Raw genomic sequence first — 19,568 nt, forward strand, 5'->3', positions numbered from 1 at the left:
TTGCTATTGTGGTTTAGGACACAGTATGACTGTCATTAAAAAAAAAAAAAAAAAAAAAAAAAACATTTCAATTATTTGGCAACTATCTTGGAAAACCGGCATAATTTTTCTTTTTATTTTGTGCAGTTTGGAATCGCTACACACTCTGTTTATTTGTATTTATTTTTATTTAGTTATTTATACATAAAATATTTGTTTACAAATAATGGATGGATGGACGGATGGACGGACGGACGGATCGATTTTATTGATCCCAATGGGATATTCGGAAAAAATGAGACTATGTGACCTATCAGTTAGCTCAACAATGGTCTATACAAATGTGTTCATTTGTGGGAATTATTTGGGACTAGACTGAAATTACTTGTTAGCTACATTTGACTGATCTCTCCAGTGTAATACTAAAGAAGCAAATGTTGGACACAAAACATGTCTTGGGGCAATTGCCAGATGCTTCCTGTTTGCTTGTTTGTTTATTAGGCATCTAGGTTCTAAAGAAAAGCCATGAAGGTCTAGAAAAGAACATTACAGTCAAAACTATATAGGAGATTCAGCTCATTAATTCCACAAAATTATGTTACTAAAATCCATCTATTCTCAGGCATCCAGCCTATCCAGGCCGAGCCAAATCATATCACCACATGGCCTACAATCCTTCTGTGTGTTTCTCTGAGAGTGTCCACTCAGACCCGGTGTTCAGGAAGAGCCTCAGGCCCATGCACCCAGAGCCTGGTATTGTCGCAGCGCAGAGCTACCTGGGCCGGCGTCCTCACACCACCCGTTATGTCATTCTAAATGAGCACGAACCACGCAAGAAGATTATGCGTTCCACCATGCGTCTGCCAAGGCACTACCATGTGGTAGATGAGCCAGCTGAGATTGTGGAGCTTTACCCTCGCAATGTAAAGTGCTACATTCCCCGGAGTCAGCAGCCCCACCTTAGTGAAGAAGACGAAGAAGATGAAGCTCACGACGGTGGAAAAAGAGGGTCTTTAGGGCACTCACACCGCCCAAAGTCACTCTCCGATCTCCATCAGAGATCACCGGCACGTTTTTACATTGGTGAAACTCTGGATAGTCGCCTAGCACGGAGAGTGTATGGAGAGGAAGAAGAGGGAAATTATATGGAGTGGGAGGAGGAAGGCCCTCGTAGCCGCTCCCGGATATGTAATAAGGTCCCAGAAACACTACACAGGCATGGAGAACCTCATGTCAAACCCAAGAACAAACGCAATGGGGAACCATCACTGACCGAGTCGGATTCTGCCTCACTGGAGTCCAGCAGTGACCAGCAAAACAGCAGCACTGACCAGTACATCCAGGTCATCCACAACAAAGAAAAATACCTAAAACACAGCACTAAGATGACTAAAAAGAAGTCCAAAACCAGTGCTGAACTGAACATGACTGGATCAAAAGATCTAGTGTGCTCAAATGTTTGACAAAAGTTACTGCAAATATTACATCAAATAAGGTTCCAATAGTTGTGTTGCACAAATGCTGTCTTATTAACATGTTCTAAAGCACATATTGTAGGCAAGACTCCAGCATCCAAAATGTAGGACCTAAATGTTCTGCAAATGTAATTTTCTGTATGTAATATTATAAAGTGATATCAAGACCTTCAGTATATACAACCCCTGGCAAAAAGTTATGGAATCACAATACTTAGATGATGTTCACCTGGCTTTTTACTTCGTAGCAAATAAACAAATCACAGATATGACAGAAAAGATCATGGAATTATTATGGAATCCCTCAATGTTGTGGGGGGAAAAAATCACAATTAGTACTTTTTTGCTCCTCCTCACGCTTTTATAACTGACGGGATTCTCTGAGGCATGGATTTCACTAATGAAAAACAATATTCTCCATCAGGCTGGTTCAAATTTTCTTGAATAGCAGTTGACAGATCAGCTTTGAAGGCCTTATCATGGACCAATTTTTTACATTTCCACCATAAATTTTAAATCGGATTGAAATCCAGACTGTTTGCTGGCCATGGCATCTATTAATTTTTGCCAGGGTTTGTACAGTATGTAATATAAAGACTAATTGGAACGGAACCTGCCTATAGCATAAATGTGCAAATCCCTATGATAGAAGTTATTTTCCAGAGAGATCACACATAATCTTTAAAGATTTTTGATTGATTTGGATAAATTTAAGATAAGTGTTGTTAATGCCTGTGATGGAAGAACTACATACTTTGTAAACTAGATAAAATGAAAAATGTCATCTGAAATTGAAAACTATACTAGAATATTATACTATTATACACTTATTTACAGCACTTTGGAAGATGCTTTTCTGGATTACGTAGCATGGAATTCAAGTAGGGACAACTTTCTGGCCACATTTATTGAGCTTGTTGAGTTTTTCCCATCTCTAATGGGAAGAACATTTTGGACAAATGTTTTTTTTTCATCTACAACCCAAATAGTGCTTTAAACCCTGTGGTCTTCCTTCAAATCTGCACTTTGTTGACATACAATGTAGAGACCCATGATGCAACAGTCCTCACTGGTGCATGAAGTTAGAAGCTGAGCAGACACACAATGTGGTCACAAACTTGATGCTACATTACTTATTCAAAATCCTTTGCAGGTGCATGGCGGTGACCTGTGAAACTATGAAACCTGGTTTCATGAGAAATTTGTATGAATTCTAACAAAGAAGGGAAATGTGGGTGGATTTAGCTAAATTTGTTACAAATGAAGTCATAAGAACATCCAAATGATGCTAACTTGCAAGTTAGGTTAGCAAATTGTTGTTACAAATTACATTTATTTAAAGATGTGTATGACCATGCTGGTGAAATTGAGGGAAAATAAAGTTTTGAGTAATTTTGTCATTCCCAGCACTAAACTGCTCAAGATGATTTCTTAAATGTATCTGATTTATGAGATCAAAGATAAAGTGTTTTTAGAAATCTCTATGTGAGGTCACCATGAAACTGAGGCAATAATTTGTGTGTGAGGAGGCTGGATTTGGTCAAAATGGTCTGCTCCTTGGTGGCACTTGGACAGCAACCAGCCTTGTATATAAATGCAAAAGAAAATAGTTTAATGACTATGACTTGTCAGGCACTTGTTTGCATATTTGACTAGGATGGCAGGGTACGATGATGTGTTTTCCAGTGTCTCACGTATGTGCAAAGGGGTGGGAGGATGGCTGAGGGCGCTTGGGGTCCTTATCAAGTTTCAGTTAATAATGGTTTAAATAAATGTTCCTGTTTGCCATCACATGACCTAGTTTGGGCTAAAGACAAAAATCACTCAAGATAAATTTACAGCATTAAAGGTCCTAGAACTTCTGGCTGGTTAGTTGTCTAAAGGGAATCTTTGGGTTCTTAGAATAAATATCCTTTCAGCACTAAAGCAATAGCGAAATGGAAATGGAAAAGTAAGAATAAACATAATAGGGACAGCCACGGTCTATAATAAATTTAATGGCCATATTCAGCAATAAATATATCATAAATAATAATATCACACAAAACAACAAACTCAGACAAGAAGGCATATCAAAAACCAGAAGAGAAAGAACAACCCTTTTAGATATGATGAAGATCTGCATCTAATAAAGCAAGATTTAGAAGGGAGACTCATCATAAAAAGTTATGATGATGGAAGGTTCTACAAGGTGCAAGACACCATTCTACATAGGAAAATCTATATCTGTGTCAAATGTAGTAATTCACATGTGCTTCACACTGTAGAGAAATTTGAAATTTGAGACTGATCATTAGAATTGAAATACAAATGAGATGACAGTTATATAAATACCATTAATAGTTATGTGAAAGAAGCTAGGACTAATGGACACTACAGTTCATACAAATTAAAATAGGTATGTGTTTTTTTTTTTTTTACTGGGCTATGTGTTTTATATAGAGAATAATAAAGGGAAAAAAACAAAAGAATATAAAGACAAATAGAAACGCTCTATTTGGGAAAAATTGGTCTTGATAATGGGGGGTGCACGGTGGCTTAGTGGATAGCACATTCGCCTCACACTTGCCAGGGTTCGAGTCCCGCCGGGGCCATGTGTGTGCGGAGTTTCATGTTCTCCCCGTACTGCGGGGGTTTCCTCCGGATACTCTGGTTTCCACCCCCAGTCCAAAGACATGCATGGTAGGCTGACTGGCGTGTTTAAAGTGTCCGTAGTGTATGAATGGGTGTGTGAGTGTGTATGTGATTGTGCTCTGCGATGGACTGGCACCCTGTCCAGGGTGTAACCCACCTTGTGCCCGATGCTCCCTGGGATAAGCTCCAGGTTCCCCGTGACCCTGAAAAGGAGTAAGCAGTAGAAGATGGATGGATGGTTGGTCTTGATAATGTGGTCTAAATTTATTAATTGGAAAAGTGAATAAGTGAAGACATGGGTATTTAATATGCCTTTCTATATTTCTGTATGTTGCTTATATGAGGACAATACATTTAAACCTTAATTTTTTCCAAACTTTGCTAGTATTTTGCAGGTGATTTTTTTAAAATATGCTAAATTCTCAATTATACATTTTTAAGTTTCCTAAGTGTCTCTTTTTTTTTTTTTAGCCCCCAGTTATTACATATAGTATGGGTGCTACTCAATACTCAAATGGATGCTTCCTCGCTTCCACGCTGCTCTGTCCTCCAGCCCGTGACCCGGAAATCAATCGAAGTCACCCATCTGAAAGTAGCATGGAAAGACATAACAGTTCTCCAGTTACCCCGGAAGGAGGTGAGGAAGGGGGTGGGAGTAAAATTCCAGAGGAGCTAGGAGCAAGGATACACAGATGTATCCTATGTGGAAGTGTTTCTTGTCGAAAAACCTGACAAATGAATAAATTCCCCGCCTCCTTTACATCTGTGACAATATCAAACAAAAAGTTATTTGATGATGTGATTGAATTTTGTGTGAAATATAATTAAATAATAATATGCTTACAATAAATATTGCAATTTATTGATCTGCAATTGATGGATATGCAAAGCTGCACAAAAGATGCGATAAATTATGTATTGTTCATTAATTCATTGTTGAATTTCGCATACTATCAGTACATTTAGCTTTATTAAGAATGTTGTTATTAACCAAGCTCCAACAACATAATGGCAGATCCCTGAAGCAGTGGGGTCATCCAGCTGAGCACAGTCATCATTAATTCACGTTGCTTTGAAGTGACGCTTGAGAAAGAAAGGATAATCCATTTGACTTGCTTCGATTCCTCTCACCTCGCATCTCATCCTTGTATCCTTCCCTCACATCCCAAGGTGGTGGAGCTAAGATGCAAGGAAAGTAAGCGAGGAAAGGAAATGAGGATACACAAATAAGAAATGAGAGGCACCCCTATATAACTGCAAATCCCCAGCCCGGTTAGCAGCGCGCATGCGCGTCATTTCCACGCATGCGCAGTACGTGTAGGAACTTGTCCCCACTTGAGTGGACAGAAACGAATGAATGAATCGTGAGGGTTTCCTTTAATTTAATGAGTGATTTACGGGTTTTATATGTGCTGTAAGTGTCAGTTCATGCTTTTATCGCAAGGTTTAGCGAGACGACTATAAATTATATGTACAGCTATCGTTAATAGCTAGCTTAGCCAATGAAAAAAAGCCACGGTTCACTTGTGCAGCATTTGGGGCAATAAAAACAAACACGGTATGGATTATGAGGAAAAGGCTAATTCTGTTGCTGATCGTCTTTTAAGCTACAGGAAAGACGAGTCCGGCTGGAAAATCTGTAAGAAATCGGTCAGTACTTATTTATTATTTTCCTTTTTGCTGTATTTACATTACAGATTTGCAGAAGCACCTTAGTTTAAACACACACACACACACACACACACACACACGCACGCACACATTCCAGTAGCAGTTGTGTTACATCGCTGTGTGTTTTCTGTGTAGAACGATGTTGTTGTTTCTTGGCGACCTTCCTCTGAATTCCCTGGAAATGTGTAAGTAAAACACATTACATGTTATTAGACAGTTATAACAACACATTTCGTTACACTATCACAAATGTAATGATTGTTGTATCTCCATTTGCAGAAATAAATTATTAACTAAAATAATATTATAAACACGTTAAATCATGAAAGTTACATGAGTTACACGATATCAAGGTCAGTACATCCTGTGCAGTGCATGTTACACATTTACACTGGCACAACTCTTAGAAAGAAAGTGTAAGGGAGATCTGGTACAATTGTATTTTTTTGCTTGTTTTGCATTAATTTACTCAATGATGATTTTATATTATAGTCTTTATACGTTCAACATAACATCATGAACATCTGTGCTGTGTTCATCAAGTGCAGGTTTACACATATTGTCAGTGAATAATAACATTTTAATTTTCACTGAAACAAAAAGGAGACCTGTATTACACTTGTACCTGCACACTTGTAATATTGTGTGGATCAGTAATAATGGCAATCACAAAACACTATAAACTTACATGTATAGCAGGAAAAATCACTGTTAAGCTGTTATACATTCATATCACTGAGTGAGATGTATTTGAGGTAGCTTGAAAAATATTAAGTAATTACATAATTGGATGTCCATTATGCACATTCAGAGAAGCGCACACAGAACAATTTAAAGATGTATTGTAATCGGTTGGTAAAGCAGAGCTCATAGTCATCATCCATTCTATTTTTGTTTGTTTTATTTTTTCTGTGTATATCATAGTAAGTAGAACTGAGCAATATGATGACATAATATCATGATAAATGATGTCATAATACATTTTTCTGAGATATGGATATCACAAGTAGCTGGTTAAAATTTTGTACATCATCACTAATTTGTTTTCTCTCTGTTATTTATTTATTTACTTGAATGACTGAATAAAAACTTTATTTTTGAATATAGATTACTGTGCAGTAGTCTTAGGCACATGCAAAGAAATGCTGAAGAGCAAATATGCCTTCAAACATAATGAAATGAAATGTTTCTACAGTTAAAAAAAACACTGTAAAGATAGGTAAACAGAAATAAATGAAAAAGTCAGTATTTGGTGTGATGTCACATTTGACCTTTGACTGAATGATAGAACAGTGCTCTCAAACATTTGAGCAACTTGTTTTTCCATATTTAGATGACATTTCAAATCTTCAGATCTGTTATTGTCAACAATAAACGAAGGAAAAGATTTATTCTTTAGATTTATAATATGTTGGGGGTTCCTCTTACGTCAGGAGCCAATACACAAATTACGGCTTTCAGAATAAAAGATGGAATTGGAGCATTCACCAGGAAAGTCTGTCTACTAAGTTTTTATATTTGTTCAGTTACATCAATACTAATACTCTGTTTTGCAGTTATAAGGGAGAGGGGATAGTCAAAGGCAGTCCACAGAAAGTCTGGGAGTGTTTGAAACCAGATCCAAATGGGCTTCGTCTCAAATGGGACAACAATGTGAAGAAGTTTGAGCTCCTTGAACAAGTTTCTACAGTAGGTTTCGTGCCAGGTGTTGACTTCACTCTCATGAATTCTCAGCTAGCCCTTTAGGCTGGTTCCTATGTAAAACAAATTTCTCAGTGGTTAAGGTTAAGTTTAAATCCCATAGTCTTTTACACATACTAGATTATTGCTGTAGCTGTGGTTTAAATATACTAGTGATTGAATAGATTATGCATCTTCACCTGAGGCATCACATTTATAAAGGCACAAATAAATGTGTACAATTTTGATTTCTGTTCTTTTAAGCACAGATTTTTTTCATCCATGTCTAACTGATATTTCTGATATTACTCCCTTAGGATGTCACTGTATGCAGAACTGTCACTCCCTCAGCTGCTATGGGCGTTATATCGCCACGAGACTTTGTAGATGTTATTTTAGTCAAGCAATATGAAGACGGCACGATTACATCAAATGGTATCAAATTTATTTATTTAATCCTTTTATTCAGTTGTGCACCTCTATTTTGATACAATTGCAACAAACTTGAAAGACGGGCAGTGAGGAGGCGGGAACGTAAACATAAACTTTAATAATAAACCAAACATAAAATAAAACTCACAAATAGAACACAAAGCATATATGCGTCTCTCTCCCCCACTGGTGCCTCCAGCCACTTCTTTATCTCTCTCTCTCACCACTTAGCCACATCAGTGCCAAGTGTGTGTCCTTAAAACCTGGCTTCTCCCTCCTCCTCGTCACACTTCTCCGCCACCAGATTCAAGCCCTTGGCCTGACACACACCCCCTCCCACCCTTTTGGGAGGGCGGTGCTGCCCCCTTGGCTACGTCCCTCGTCCCCTTTGTGAGCGAGAGTAGAAATGAGGAGGAGGAAGAGGGGGAGAGAAGGAGCAAGCCGAAGACAGAGGAAGTCTCTTGAGAAAGTTAGAGAGATAGAGAGGAGACAGAGAAAAACACTCCGGTCCCCAGACACTCCATCATCTGGTTTTCAGCTGGCTGGGAAGCGATCCCCCATGAAGCCGTGTGATGGCACTGGATTTCCGAGCGGGCTGCTGCAGCTCCTTCATTTTTCAAGCTGAGAGCAGCCACATCTCTGCTTCCCTGGTGGACAGCAGCGGGTCTTCCATCCCCTGGCGGACAGCTACCACTCCTACCCTTTCAGGTGGGTGGCAGTGGTTCCTCCACATCCAGGCAGACAGCAGGGACTCCTTCGTCCTCCTCAGCAACCGCTCCGGCACCACCGCCTTCTTGGCATCGTGATCCTCCCACAGCGGTGAGAGCTCTTCGACAGCGTGTCCCTCATCCTTCCCATGTTTCGGCACCGGTGTAACAAACTTTAAAGATGGGCAAGGAGGAGGCGGGGAACAGGCTGAACGTAAACAGAAACTTTAATAACGAACCAAACTCAAACATAAAATAAAACACACAAACAGAACACAAAGTGCATGTGCGTCTCTCTCCCCCACTGGCACTTCTAGCTGCTCCTTTATCTCTCTCTCTCTCTCTCTCTCTCCCACTGATTAGCCTAATCAGTGCCAGGTGTGCATCCTCACAACCTGGCTTCTCCCTCCTCCTTGTCACAACAATATAATACACAGTACAATATATGATGGATGATTTCATGTCTAACAGAAACATTTAAGCAGCTAGAGATTTAATACAATAACATTTAAAGCTGTTTCAGTTCGTTCAGCTTTAACTAAAATAAGACTGTTAGCTTTGAGAAGTGCAAGGCCACACCTCCTTCTCTGGGACTGACAGATTAAGAGGCCACACCTCCTTCATTGGGACTGACAGGCACAAGGCCGCACCTCCTTTACTGGGACTGACAGGTGCACAGCCAGACCTCCTTCACTGAGATTGACAGGCACAAAGCCACACCTCTTTCACTGGAACAGACAGGCACAAAGCCACGTCCCTTTCCCTGGGACTGAGAGAAAAAGAGACCACCACTCCTTCACTGAAATTGACAGGCACAAAGCCACACCTCCTTCACTGGGACTGACAGTGACAGAGGGTATATCTCCTTTAGTTGGATGGCTACACCGTGACTGACAGAGGCCATGTCTCCTTTATTGTCTAGCACAGAAGCCACGCTTATGTATATTTCCACATTGTTGTCCTCACCTAGATCTCATTTAGTCCTGATTCTGAATCAGTATTTTCTTTTTGGTTTACAATAATATCTGTAAATCTCATTAAAAGAGATTATTAAAAATTCTTACTGTAATATGTTTTTATGTCTTTATAGCAACTCATGTGAACCATCCAGCTTGTCCTCCCCAGCCTGGCTACGTGCGCGGCTTTAATCATCCATGCGGATGCATTTGTGTGCCTGTACCAGGGTAAGCTATGAAGGCAACTGTATTTCAGAAACCTTATTTTTAGGGATGCACCGAAATGAAAATTCTTGGCCGAAGCCGAAACCGAAAATGATGAAAAGCTTGGCCGAAAGCCGAAGGCCAAAACCGAACACGGTTTTTACGCTTTTTTTTCTTTATTTTGCCATTTTTTTCACCATGGCATAAATTAAATAGTCAAAATGTGCTTTTTACTTTTTTTTTCATTCCAGCAGGCATAGGCTACCAACAAGGCACAATATAACTTTAAATAAATAAATGAGTAAAATAAAAATATTTTGATGTGGTCATCTTTGAGCCCCCCTTGAATGGACTATGTTAGGCCTATAACTGACTGCTGAAAGAATGGAACACTCTGTAGCCTACAACAAAAAGTGCATTGACAAGAGTGCAAAAAATGGTTCTATTCGGTTCTATACATCTGATTATATTGGGGATATATACCGCTCGCGTCCCTGTACACCTCACGGAGTATTATAGTAGATATTGGATAGTTAGATACGTTGTTAATGTTATGTTCCCTTAAATAAATACGTCTTTATTTGCTTCCATACTCTACTCCCTTACGTCTTGCGACGTGACAGAATACTCCGGAACAGAAACAAAACAAACGTGCATATGTCCACAGTAAGCAATGTCATGGATGTCAACATCTGTAGAGCATGCGCTCATGCACGTAGCACGTGCATGCGCGTGCCCGCTCATCACTCCAAGCGTGCTGCCCGAAGTGGTGGTCGGGAGATTCGCGCGTCTCCCTCTGGTTGCTAGACTATTTGGCACGTCATCAAACACGTAATTGTTCGGTCAAATTTATTCGGCCTTTTCACTTATTTCAGCAACCGAAATTATTCGGCCGAAAATAGCAAAAAAGCACTTTCGGTAAATAATTTCGGTTGCTGAACATTCGGTGCATCCCTACTTATTTTCCAACAGCAGCAATTTTGAATGGCAAAATTAATGTCCAGAAAAAGAAGGCAGATGGCAGCAAAGAGCTATTATTGTTTTTACAGTCAGCGTTTAAACTGTCTATTACAAATCTGTACCGAGTTTCAGTAATACTGAGTTCAGGTTTATTGATCCAGCTGACACGTTTGTCTGAAGCAATTTATTGCATGATAGAATTCAATCTGGCTGTAAGTAAGATCAGGAAAATGCTTCATGGTTAAGTTTCCACCAACTGGCCAGAAACAAATGCAAGATAGTCTTAAAAAGAATGCATTCAGAGAGTCACAGAATGAGATACAAGTTACCCAAGCATGCATATGCATGCTGATGTTGCTTTAGGATTGTCTCTTTTGGGTAGGCTGGTGATAAGAAATGGTAGTAACCAAACTGTATACTGTATACTACCGGGTCCGGATATGTATCTACCATGCCAATGGCAACATCTATCCATGGACATCTGGACTGTGGGAGGACACTGGCATACATGGAGGAAACCCTGAAGCACTGGGAGAACATGCAAACTCCAAACACACAGCCCAGAGGCAGGAACCGAACCTCCAACCCTGGAGGTGTGAGGCAAATGTGCTAACCACTAAGCCACCCTGCCCCCTCGCTTGTTAATGATCAGTTATCATATGGCTACAAATATGTTCACAAATATCCATGGTGGTTATGTTTTATACTTCACGCAACCACTTTTTTACTAGTGCCATGGACACTGAACAGATGATACGCCACCATTTTCAATTTGATGCAGAGAGACTGAACACATTTCGCTGTCCAGTCATCTTCAAACATTCTGTTTCTGTTGTGAGCTTTAAAAAAAAAAAAAAACACAAGCTAAGTCCTTTCCCTTTCTAATCTAATATCTCTAGCCCTGTAGCTAGTCTGGTCCGATGAGTCGCTTTCAGCTACAAACACTGGTCCACTGAAATACTTTGATGGGTTTGCATGAATAATAATAATAATAATAATAATAATAATAATAATGTGCATTTTCTTGTTTCTGTTCATCTGTGACTCACAGGGAAGCAGGTAAAACCCAGCTCATCAGCTTCTTCCAGACCGATCTTGGAGGTTTGCTTCCTCGTTCCGTCGTGGATTCATTCTTCCCTGGCAGTATGACTGACTTTTACACGAACCTCACTAAAGCTGTTAAATCACTCAAATAGCACTAAAGGCACTTTCTCTAGAATGTCCACTTCCATAAATGTTCAACAAAATGGTATATTCTGTTGCTTGCTGTGTTTCCCAGTGAGCACCATCTGACCATATTTAAAATTTTAAGTCAGCCCTGACCCGGGCCTTGATCTGACCTCTAAAATATGTCATTTTTATTCCATTTTAAGTTTGACCTCTTGTGTGTGACCAGAACAGCTGCTTTTTCTGAAACCATTTATTTTAACTGAAATTTGAACAACGTCTAAACATTATTTTGCTCACTGGGTTCACATTTAATTTTCATTGGTTTTTAAGTGTGTTATATAATTTCAGAAGGTGCAGAACAGAAAAGTAACTTCTCTGAATGTTTGTCAAAAATGGCTGTCAAAAACTTTTACAGCAAAATCACATGCCAAATCATAACCTTCGGTGATTATACAATGCAGTATACTATCTGGAGCTAGTTATAACTGATAAGAAGCTAACCAACTGACAAGCTATCCAAGTGAACAGTGAATGCCAAGTTACGTATTCAGAACCTTTTAATTTACATTTTTATCCAAACACTTAAAAATATATAAAAAGGGAATTGGCCACATTTACAGTACTGTGCAAAAATCTTAGGCACCCTATTTTTTTGTACAATCTTTCTTATAACTTTTATTTTATGAATTCTACATTATCGAGTCAGTACAAAAACATTTTAGATTCCCAAACATTAGTTTTCTAGCACAAAATTAAATGTTACAGAAAAATGTAAAGAAAGCAGCATGTTATGTAAGAGACAACTTTTCAAACAAAAACATAATGAAGGCTGCTGGGTTTTGCTGCAAAAATAAGAAGCAAGTGCAACAGTCAAAGTCTCCAGAAGAACCGTAGCTGGTTCTGCAAGACTCTCAATAAAACTTACCAGCTCATTTCCTTATAAAACTGCACTAATTGTACTGGAGACTACTAATAAAAATTTTTGAAAGCAAATGGTTGTCACACAAATATCGACTTTGTTTCATAATTTTTTTCTGTTTCTTACTCTTAATAGTATTCTTTTTTTAATGTAGAAACTTTTAATTTCATTATGTTTGAAGGCATCGTTGCTCTTCAGCATTTCTTTGCCTGTGCCTAAGACTATTGCACAGTATATATATATATATATATATATATATATATATATATATATATATATATATATATATATATATATACACACACACACACACACACAAATATATATATATATTTGTGTACTGTATGTATATATACATACTCTGCTCTCATGGATATCAATCAATTGCAAACAACACATGTTTATCCAAAAAAAAAAAAAAAAAAACGTTGTTAAATATTGGTGTGCAACAATTATTGGCAGCCTTTTAGTCAATACTTTGTGCTACCTCCCTTTGCCAAGATAACAGCTCTGAGACTTCTCCTATAATGCCTGATGAGGTTGGAGAATACATGGCAAGGGATCTAAGACCTTTCCTCCATACAGAATCTCTCTATATCCTTTAAATTTCGAGGTCCATACTGGTTGCCTCTCCTCTTCAGTTCAACCCACAAGTTTTCTATGGGGTTCAAGACAGGGGACTGGGATGGCTATGGCAGGACCTTGATTTTGTGGTCAATAAAACATCTTTGTGTTGCTATTGATGTATGTTTTGGATCATTGTCTTGCTTGAAGATCCAACCACGGCCCATTTTAAGCTTTCTGGCAGAGGCAGTCAGGTTTTCATTATATATCTGTTGATATTTGATAGAGTCCATGATGCCATGTATCCTAACAAATTATCCAGGTCCTCTGGCAGAAAAACAGCCCCAATACATTAAAAAGCCACCACCATATTTAACCGTGGGCATGAGGTACTTTTCCATATGACTACCTCTCTGTGTGCACCAAAACCCACCTATGGTGTTTATTGCCAGAAAGCTCTATTTTGCTTTCATCCGACCATAGAATCTGACCCCATTTGAAGTTCCAGTAGTGTCTGGAAAACTGAAGACTCTTGAGTTTGTTTTTGGATGAGAGTAGAGGATTTTAGCTTGAAACCCTTCCAAACAACTTGTGGTGACGTAGGTGACTTCTGGTTGTAGTCTTGGAGACTTTCTGATCCCAAGACGCAACTAAATTCTGCAATTCTCCAGCTGTGATCTTTGGAGATTTTTTGGCAACTCGAACCATCCTCCTCATGGTGCTTTGAGACAGTATAGACATCACTTACGTATGTTGTAGCAGCTACAAATATACGTAATGTTTCACTGTCCAATTCCAGGTTGATTCATAAAATTTCCAGTTGACTGGAACTTCTTAATTATTATTAAAACTTCTTAATTATCATTCCAATAAATGGAATGGCATGGTGGAAATGGCAGTTTCAATGCTTGTGCTATTTTCTTATGAATTCATAGGGGTGCCAATAATTTTTGCACACCTATATATAATTTCTATTCAGTGAATGGCATAATTTATATATATATATACATAGCGTGTGTGTGTGTGTATATATATATATATATATATATATATATATATATATATATATATATATATATATAAAAGAAAAAGAAAAAAAAGAAGAAGAAAAAAAAAAATATATATATATATATATATATATATATATATATATATATATATATATATATATATATATATATATATATATAATTTATTTATTTTTTTCTCTCCCCTGTAGCTTAGGTTTAGTACTAGATACCTTTGCACTACTGCCTATCCAGCCAACTTTTTAATGGTTTCTTAGCCCTCATGATTTATACCTAGTTTTTCCCTACAATCTCACGGATCCACAGTTTCCCCATGTTACTGTTTTGACTCAAGTTGTACTTATTATTATTCCACTTTCTTGTAATGCTCATGTGAGAAACATTTCTATTAGTCTTTCATTCACAAGGCCAGAGCAATTTCAGGTTTGTTTTCACATTTGGGCTGAGTGCAGTGCAGCTGTGTTGGAGGAAATGAGAAAATTCCAACATGAGCATGAATGTCTTAAAAAGCCCACTTTACATGCAAACTGGGATTGTGGGTAATAGTAGAATTACATGCATGACATAAGTCAAAGGAGCTACGCAGCAAGGTTCACTGGTCATAAATTACTTCACATTACATCACATTATAAAAACTGAGAAAGAAATCTCAACAACAAATTTGAACAAATTGCTTTAATTTTCACTCATAGATAAAAGCACAAATGTGGCCTGGACAGGTATTAGCACAAATATCAGATCACAAGCATTCTCACCAGTATGCTGGTCTACATAATTAACTTTGTGTAAATATTCACATTTTTAAGACAGCGTTTGACCTATGTCAGAAGTACTCTGTTGAGTTAAAGTCATTGTGCTTATAATAGGTTATTGAATAGAACTATAGAACTATAGAATAATCTATAGAATAGGTTATTGAAAACTATTGAGGTTACAAATTACTGAAAAGGTCAAGATACTATAATTTTTCAGTACTGGTTCTAATTCATCTGCTCTTGAAGACCACATCTGCAGATTTGATGCATTATCAGTAGCTAGACTGCAAATAATAAAACTGATACTGATACTACATTTTAATCATTATTCTTGGTCAAGGATTTTGTACTAAGAACTGTTTGATCACTATGTTTTGTAGTGCAACAGTAATAATATGCTGAGTCAGAATCAATTATTATACACTTTATTATATTTTCCATTATACCTTGAATTTGATTGATCAGAAGATGTTGAATAATTTACTATAAAAGCAGCTCTGACACTAGTGCCAGTTTCAAGGCAAAACCCAGGTTTATATTATACACTTATACGCTTGTACGCTATTATTATTATGGTTTTTACCATAATGTCAAGTACTCCTTCACAGGGACTTGTATGGTGGACACTGTAATCTAAGCCTAACAGACTTAAAAAGATTAAAAATATGATGTTTTTTTTTAACAAAAACTGTATATGTATGTAAATATACTGTATGTAAAGTTTATTATGAGTTTCTCCATGGGGGAGTTTTCAGGTCAGAGACTTTACGTTTTGTGATTTCTAGGGAACATGCCAAGGGTGCTATTTATTTATTTATTTATTTATTTTTAATTAACTGAGAGAACAGTAGTTTGTAGCTGCTACAACATACGTAAGTGATGACAGGAACTAACTTCTTTTGCACACATTCCAGAACATTAAACTGATAAAAAGGTATGACATTGTTATTTGATTAATTTTTTTAAAGGAATTGTTGTATATTGCTGTGGTATAAGAGGAATAAAACACTTTGTGAAGGCAGTTATAGAAGAAAAAAAAACATCACATTATGTTTTATTCCTAGTTATCATTCTTCTGAGGAAGAAATCCTGGCCATTTATAGAAGTTACTTTTCTGTTCTGTACTTTTGAAAATAACATTTGTGAAAACATTATAGAAAATAAGATTTGGTGCAAAAATATGGCCTGAGAGCAGGGTCTGAAATTTACTTTTTCCTCCACCTGCCACACAGAATTTCTACCAGCCACCTCACAAAAAACAGAAACTAACAATATTGTATTAAATGATATAATTGATATAAACAAAAGTTATTTTTTATTTTAAAGTAATCATATAAATCTTAACATTTTCAGCAAAAAATTTATGAAGTTTTACAAACTTCCAGTAAAACATAAACTTGATGCTAATAACTGTTTTCACAATCCGTTAGGATGGAGTTATTTTATGAACACAACAGACAATTAGCCTACTTCACACTTCCAGGTTTCTGCTTTTTCTTTGCTTCCACTTTCAAAGTGACGTTTAATGTTTGTACAGCCAATGGTAATCATGAACTCTGAGGGAGGAACAAGTAAAGCTAAATTACACAAATTTAGATATATATTTTTCTAAGCCCTACTTGTGCAAGAAACACACCCGCCAAAGTGGCAGATGACCAGAAAAGTTTACATGCCACTACTGACAATTCACCCGCATTTGGAGGTTGGCGGGTGGTGCTAATTTCATACCCTGCCTGAGAGCCTTTTCTGCTGCCTAAAGAAAACATCTCAGTATACAATATTGATGCACCAATCTGATACTGAGTATTGTTATCAGACTGAAGATATCCTGAATCGCTGGTTCAGTATCAGATCCAATTTGCCATTTTACAATCAGAAAATTTTAGGATCTGATCTGCCGATGTTTTAAACATTCCATAAATGTGTGCCGTTGCCTGACACAAACCTTGCACATGTATGTGCCTGTGATATTTTGCATTGCTTACCAACAGAAGCTCACAAAGTCAGTTTGATTACTGTGAGGGTGACACTTGTCATAATTAGCTGAAACAACTTGAAGATAACAAGGTGTCTCCATAAGTACACCTTTTAAACACCTTTTACTATGTACATAGTCACTGTCGGATCAGTATCAGATAACAGATCTGATGAGAATCCCTAGTACAAAATCTTTTTTTTTTTTTACTTCTACAGAGAAAATAGTGCAATATAACAATGTTATGCAATGAGTAGACCCCAAATGTGGTTCTGTAGGGTGGATTCAAGTATTATGAGTTAAGAAATTCATTATTCCAGTTTCAGCTGTTATGTGCAGAAGTTTGCTTTTGGAGAAAAAAGTTTTTTTGTTGTTCTTGTTTTTTTTTTGTTGTTTGTTTTTTTTTTTTTTACTTATTATGAGCATTCTAGGTATTAGACAATATTTATTTGATATTTAGAATAATGTGCAAACTTTAGAACTTTCTTTTTAACGTAAACTACTTGACCAATTTTGTTACTTGTAATAATGAGGGAATTATCCGTGAAATCTAACAGATGAAGTGCTGGGTTGCTATAACACTGATCGATAGTCAGTTAGGCTATTTTTATGAAATTTCAAGGTGTTAATGACCTCCAAATCACTTGAGAGCATTACTATAATTAAAATTAATTAATGGCATAAATTTTACAACAGTCCAAATCAGTACATTTTGTACATCCATAATATTTTGTTCAAAAATGGTATTTTCTAGAATTTTGATCATCAGCATGAAATATATTAGACTTCAGTGTTAACAATATTTTATTTATATACACTTTAGAATTTTCTTAATTTTAGGTATAAATAATAAAGAATGTACATAATCTGAATATGTTTTAATTATTTATTTATTCATGAAAGAGTTTTAGGTTTATGTGCATTCCCTTAGGAGAAATGAGAACGACACTTTTTTGCATTCAACCTTATGTGTAATATTTCTGAATGAATGAACCTATGAACCCATGGATAAATTAAAGTAGGTGATTTTTAGTGGAAAACTAGAATAGTTATCCCATGTTGTGTGTCCCATATCACGTTCACACCCATCTACAATGGCTGATGTACCATAAAACTTGAATCCAGCCAATGTCTGAAGTCCAGCATAGCTTGGTTAGCCATAAGACAGGTTTATTCAGTGTGTCTGACCAAACTGTGTTCAACTCCAAACATACAGTCACACAGATGGGGTCAAATGGTTACTTGTTAGTTTGTAGAAGCATAAGAACTCTATACTCTGTATTCCAGCTTTTAGGTTACTTTTATATTACTTCTGAACTGATTACCTCAATTTTAAATATTGTCTGACATTCCTGTTCCCTGGCTTTAAAGCTAGTTGTACCCAGTATGTGCCTGCTGTCATTTTTTTGTGTCTGCATGCCTAGTCATATTGGAAGAGTAGAAAGATAATGGCATGCAGACAAGTTACAACTGAAACAATTTATATAGGTGTTACTGGATTTATTCGTATTATTATTCGCTGTGTTATTTTAAAAATAAATAATAATAACATACATTACGCAGTCCATCACGTTTCTCAAAATAAAGAATGGGAATCTTGTACAGAGATAATAATAAATGGAGGACTAGCATGGTTCCCAAACATTAAACTGTAAAGATATAAAGGAAAATACACAATAGTCAGGAATTTCACTGTGATGTTTACATACTGATTGAATGCTTGAATCGTTCAAAGTTGCATAAAGGGACTAAATGCTGTCTGTGTGTGTAATCTGCTGCAATGTGCATGTGTGTGTTTTTCTGTCTCATGTCTTTACTGTTCCATTCAAAAGCATGACTGTGTGTTAATTATCCTGAGTGCATGTCTATTGGCTAGAAATTGTTTGCTGTTATTGTTAACGAGGCATTATCTCCAGTGCCTGGATTGTTTAGAATTATATATAGTTAAATTTGTGGAAAATGGAGCTGCTTTTTTTTAACTGAACATATGTGGAAATATTTTTTTTGAAATATAAAATATATTTAAAATATGCTTACGTTTAGTACAACTTTTTTACCTTTCAGTAATTTAACATTTAACTACTACTGGAATCAGTGTGTCAGATTATTGTTATTATTATTATTATTATTATTATTATTATTATTATTATTATTATTATTATTATTATTATTATTGCATAGCTCCGCAGGTAACAGAATCGTTAAGCAAAAAATCAGGTTTACACATTTTTCCTCTTATCCCAGATGTACTCAAACAAACAAAACATATTTGATATGATATGTTCGACATTTCCTGTAACTATGTGGCTAATTTAGCTGATATGTAAACTTTATCTCACTCTAAATTCCTTTCCACAACTGTATACAATATCCAATATCTTCATATACAACCCCAATTCCAAAAAAGTTGGGACGCTGTGTAAAATGTGAATAAAACCAGAATGCAGTGATTTTCAAAT

At 36.8% G+C, this 19,568-nt stretch overlaps 2 protein-coding genes across 4 annotated transcripts in view; both read left to right on the forward strand.

Annotated features, from left to right (window-relative positions):
- Positions 1-3,985, forward strand: part of LOC108271296 (transmembrane channel-like protein 3) — a 34,573-nt gene extending 30,588 nt beyond the window's left edge. The window contains exon 23 of one of the 3 annotated variants that reach the window (XM_017478777.3): positions 602-3,983. In XM_017478777.3, the coding sequence (XP_017334266.2) occupies positions 602-1,442 (841 nt within the window). In that variant the 3' untranslated portion in view covers positions 1,443-3,983. Of the gene's footprint in view, positions 1-601 lie in introns of all 3 variants that reach the window. The other 2 variants (XM_017478778.3, XM_017478779.3) reach the window with 2 other exon arrangements.
- Positions 3,986-5,390: 1,405 nt separating this feature from the next.
- On the forward strand, positions 5,391-13,015 carry stard5 (StAR-related lipid transfer (START) domain containing 5). Its single transcript, XM_017478780.3, has 6 exons — positions 5,391-5,738; positions 5,895-5,944; positions 7,316-7,448; positions 7,757-7,874; positions 9,669-9,762; positions 11,750-13,015. Exons 1-6 carry the CDS (start codon positions 5,649-5,651, stop codon positions 11,892-11,894), a joined length of 630 nt encoding a protein of 209 aa, XP_017334269.1. The 5' UTR covers positions 5,391-5,648; the 3' UTR covers positions 11,895-13,015.
- Positions 13,016-19,568: the final 6,553 nt, after the last annotated feature.

The sequence above is a fragment of the Ictalurus punctatus genome, chromosome 10, assembly GCF_001660625.3.
Source record: "Ictalurus punctatus breed USDA103 chromosome 10, Coco_2.0, whole genome shotgun sequence".
NCBI classification, from domain to species: domain Eukaryota; kingdom Metazoa; phylum Chordata; class Actinopteri; order Siluriformes; family Ictaluridae; genus Ictalurus; species Ictalurus punctatus.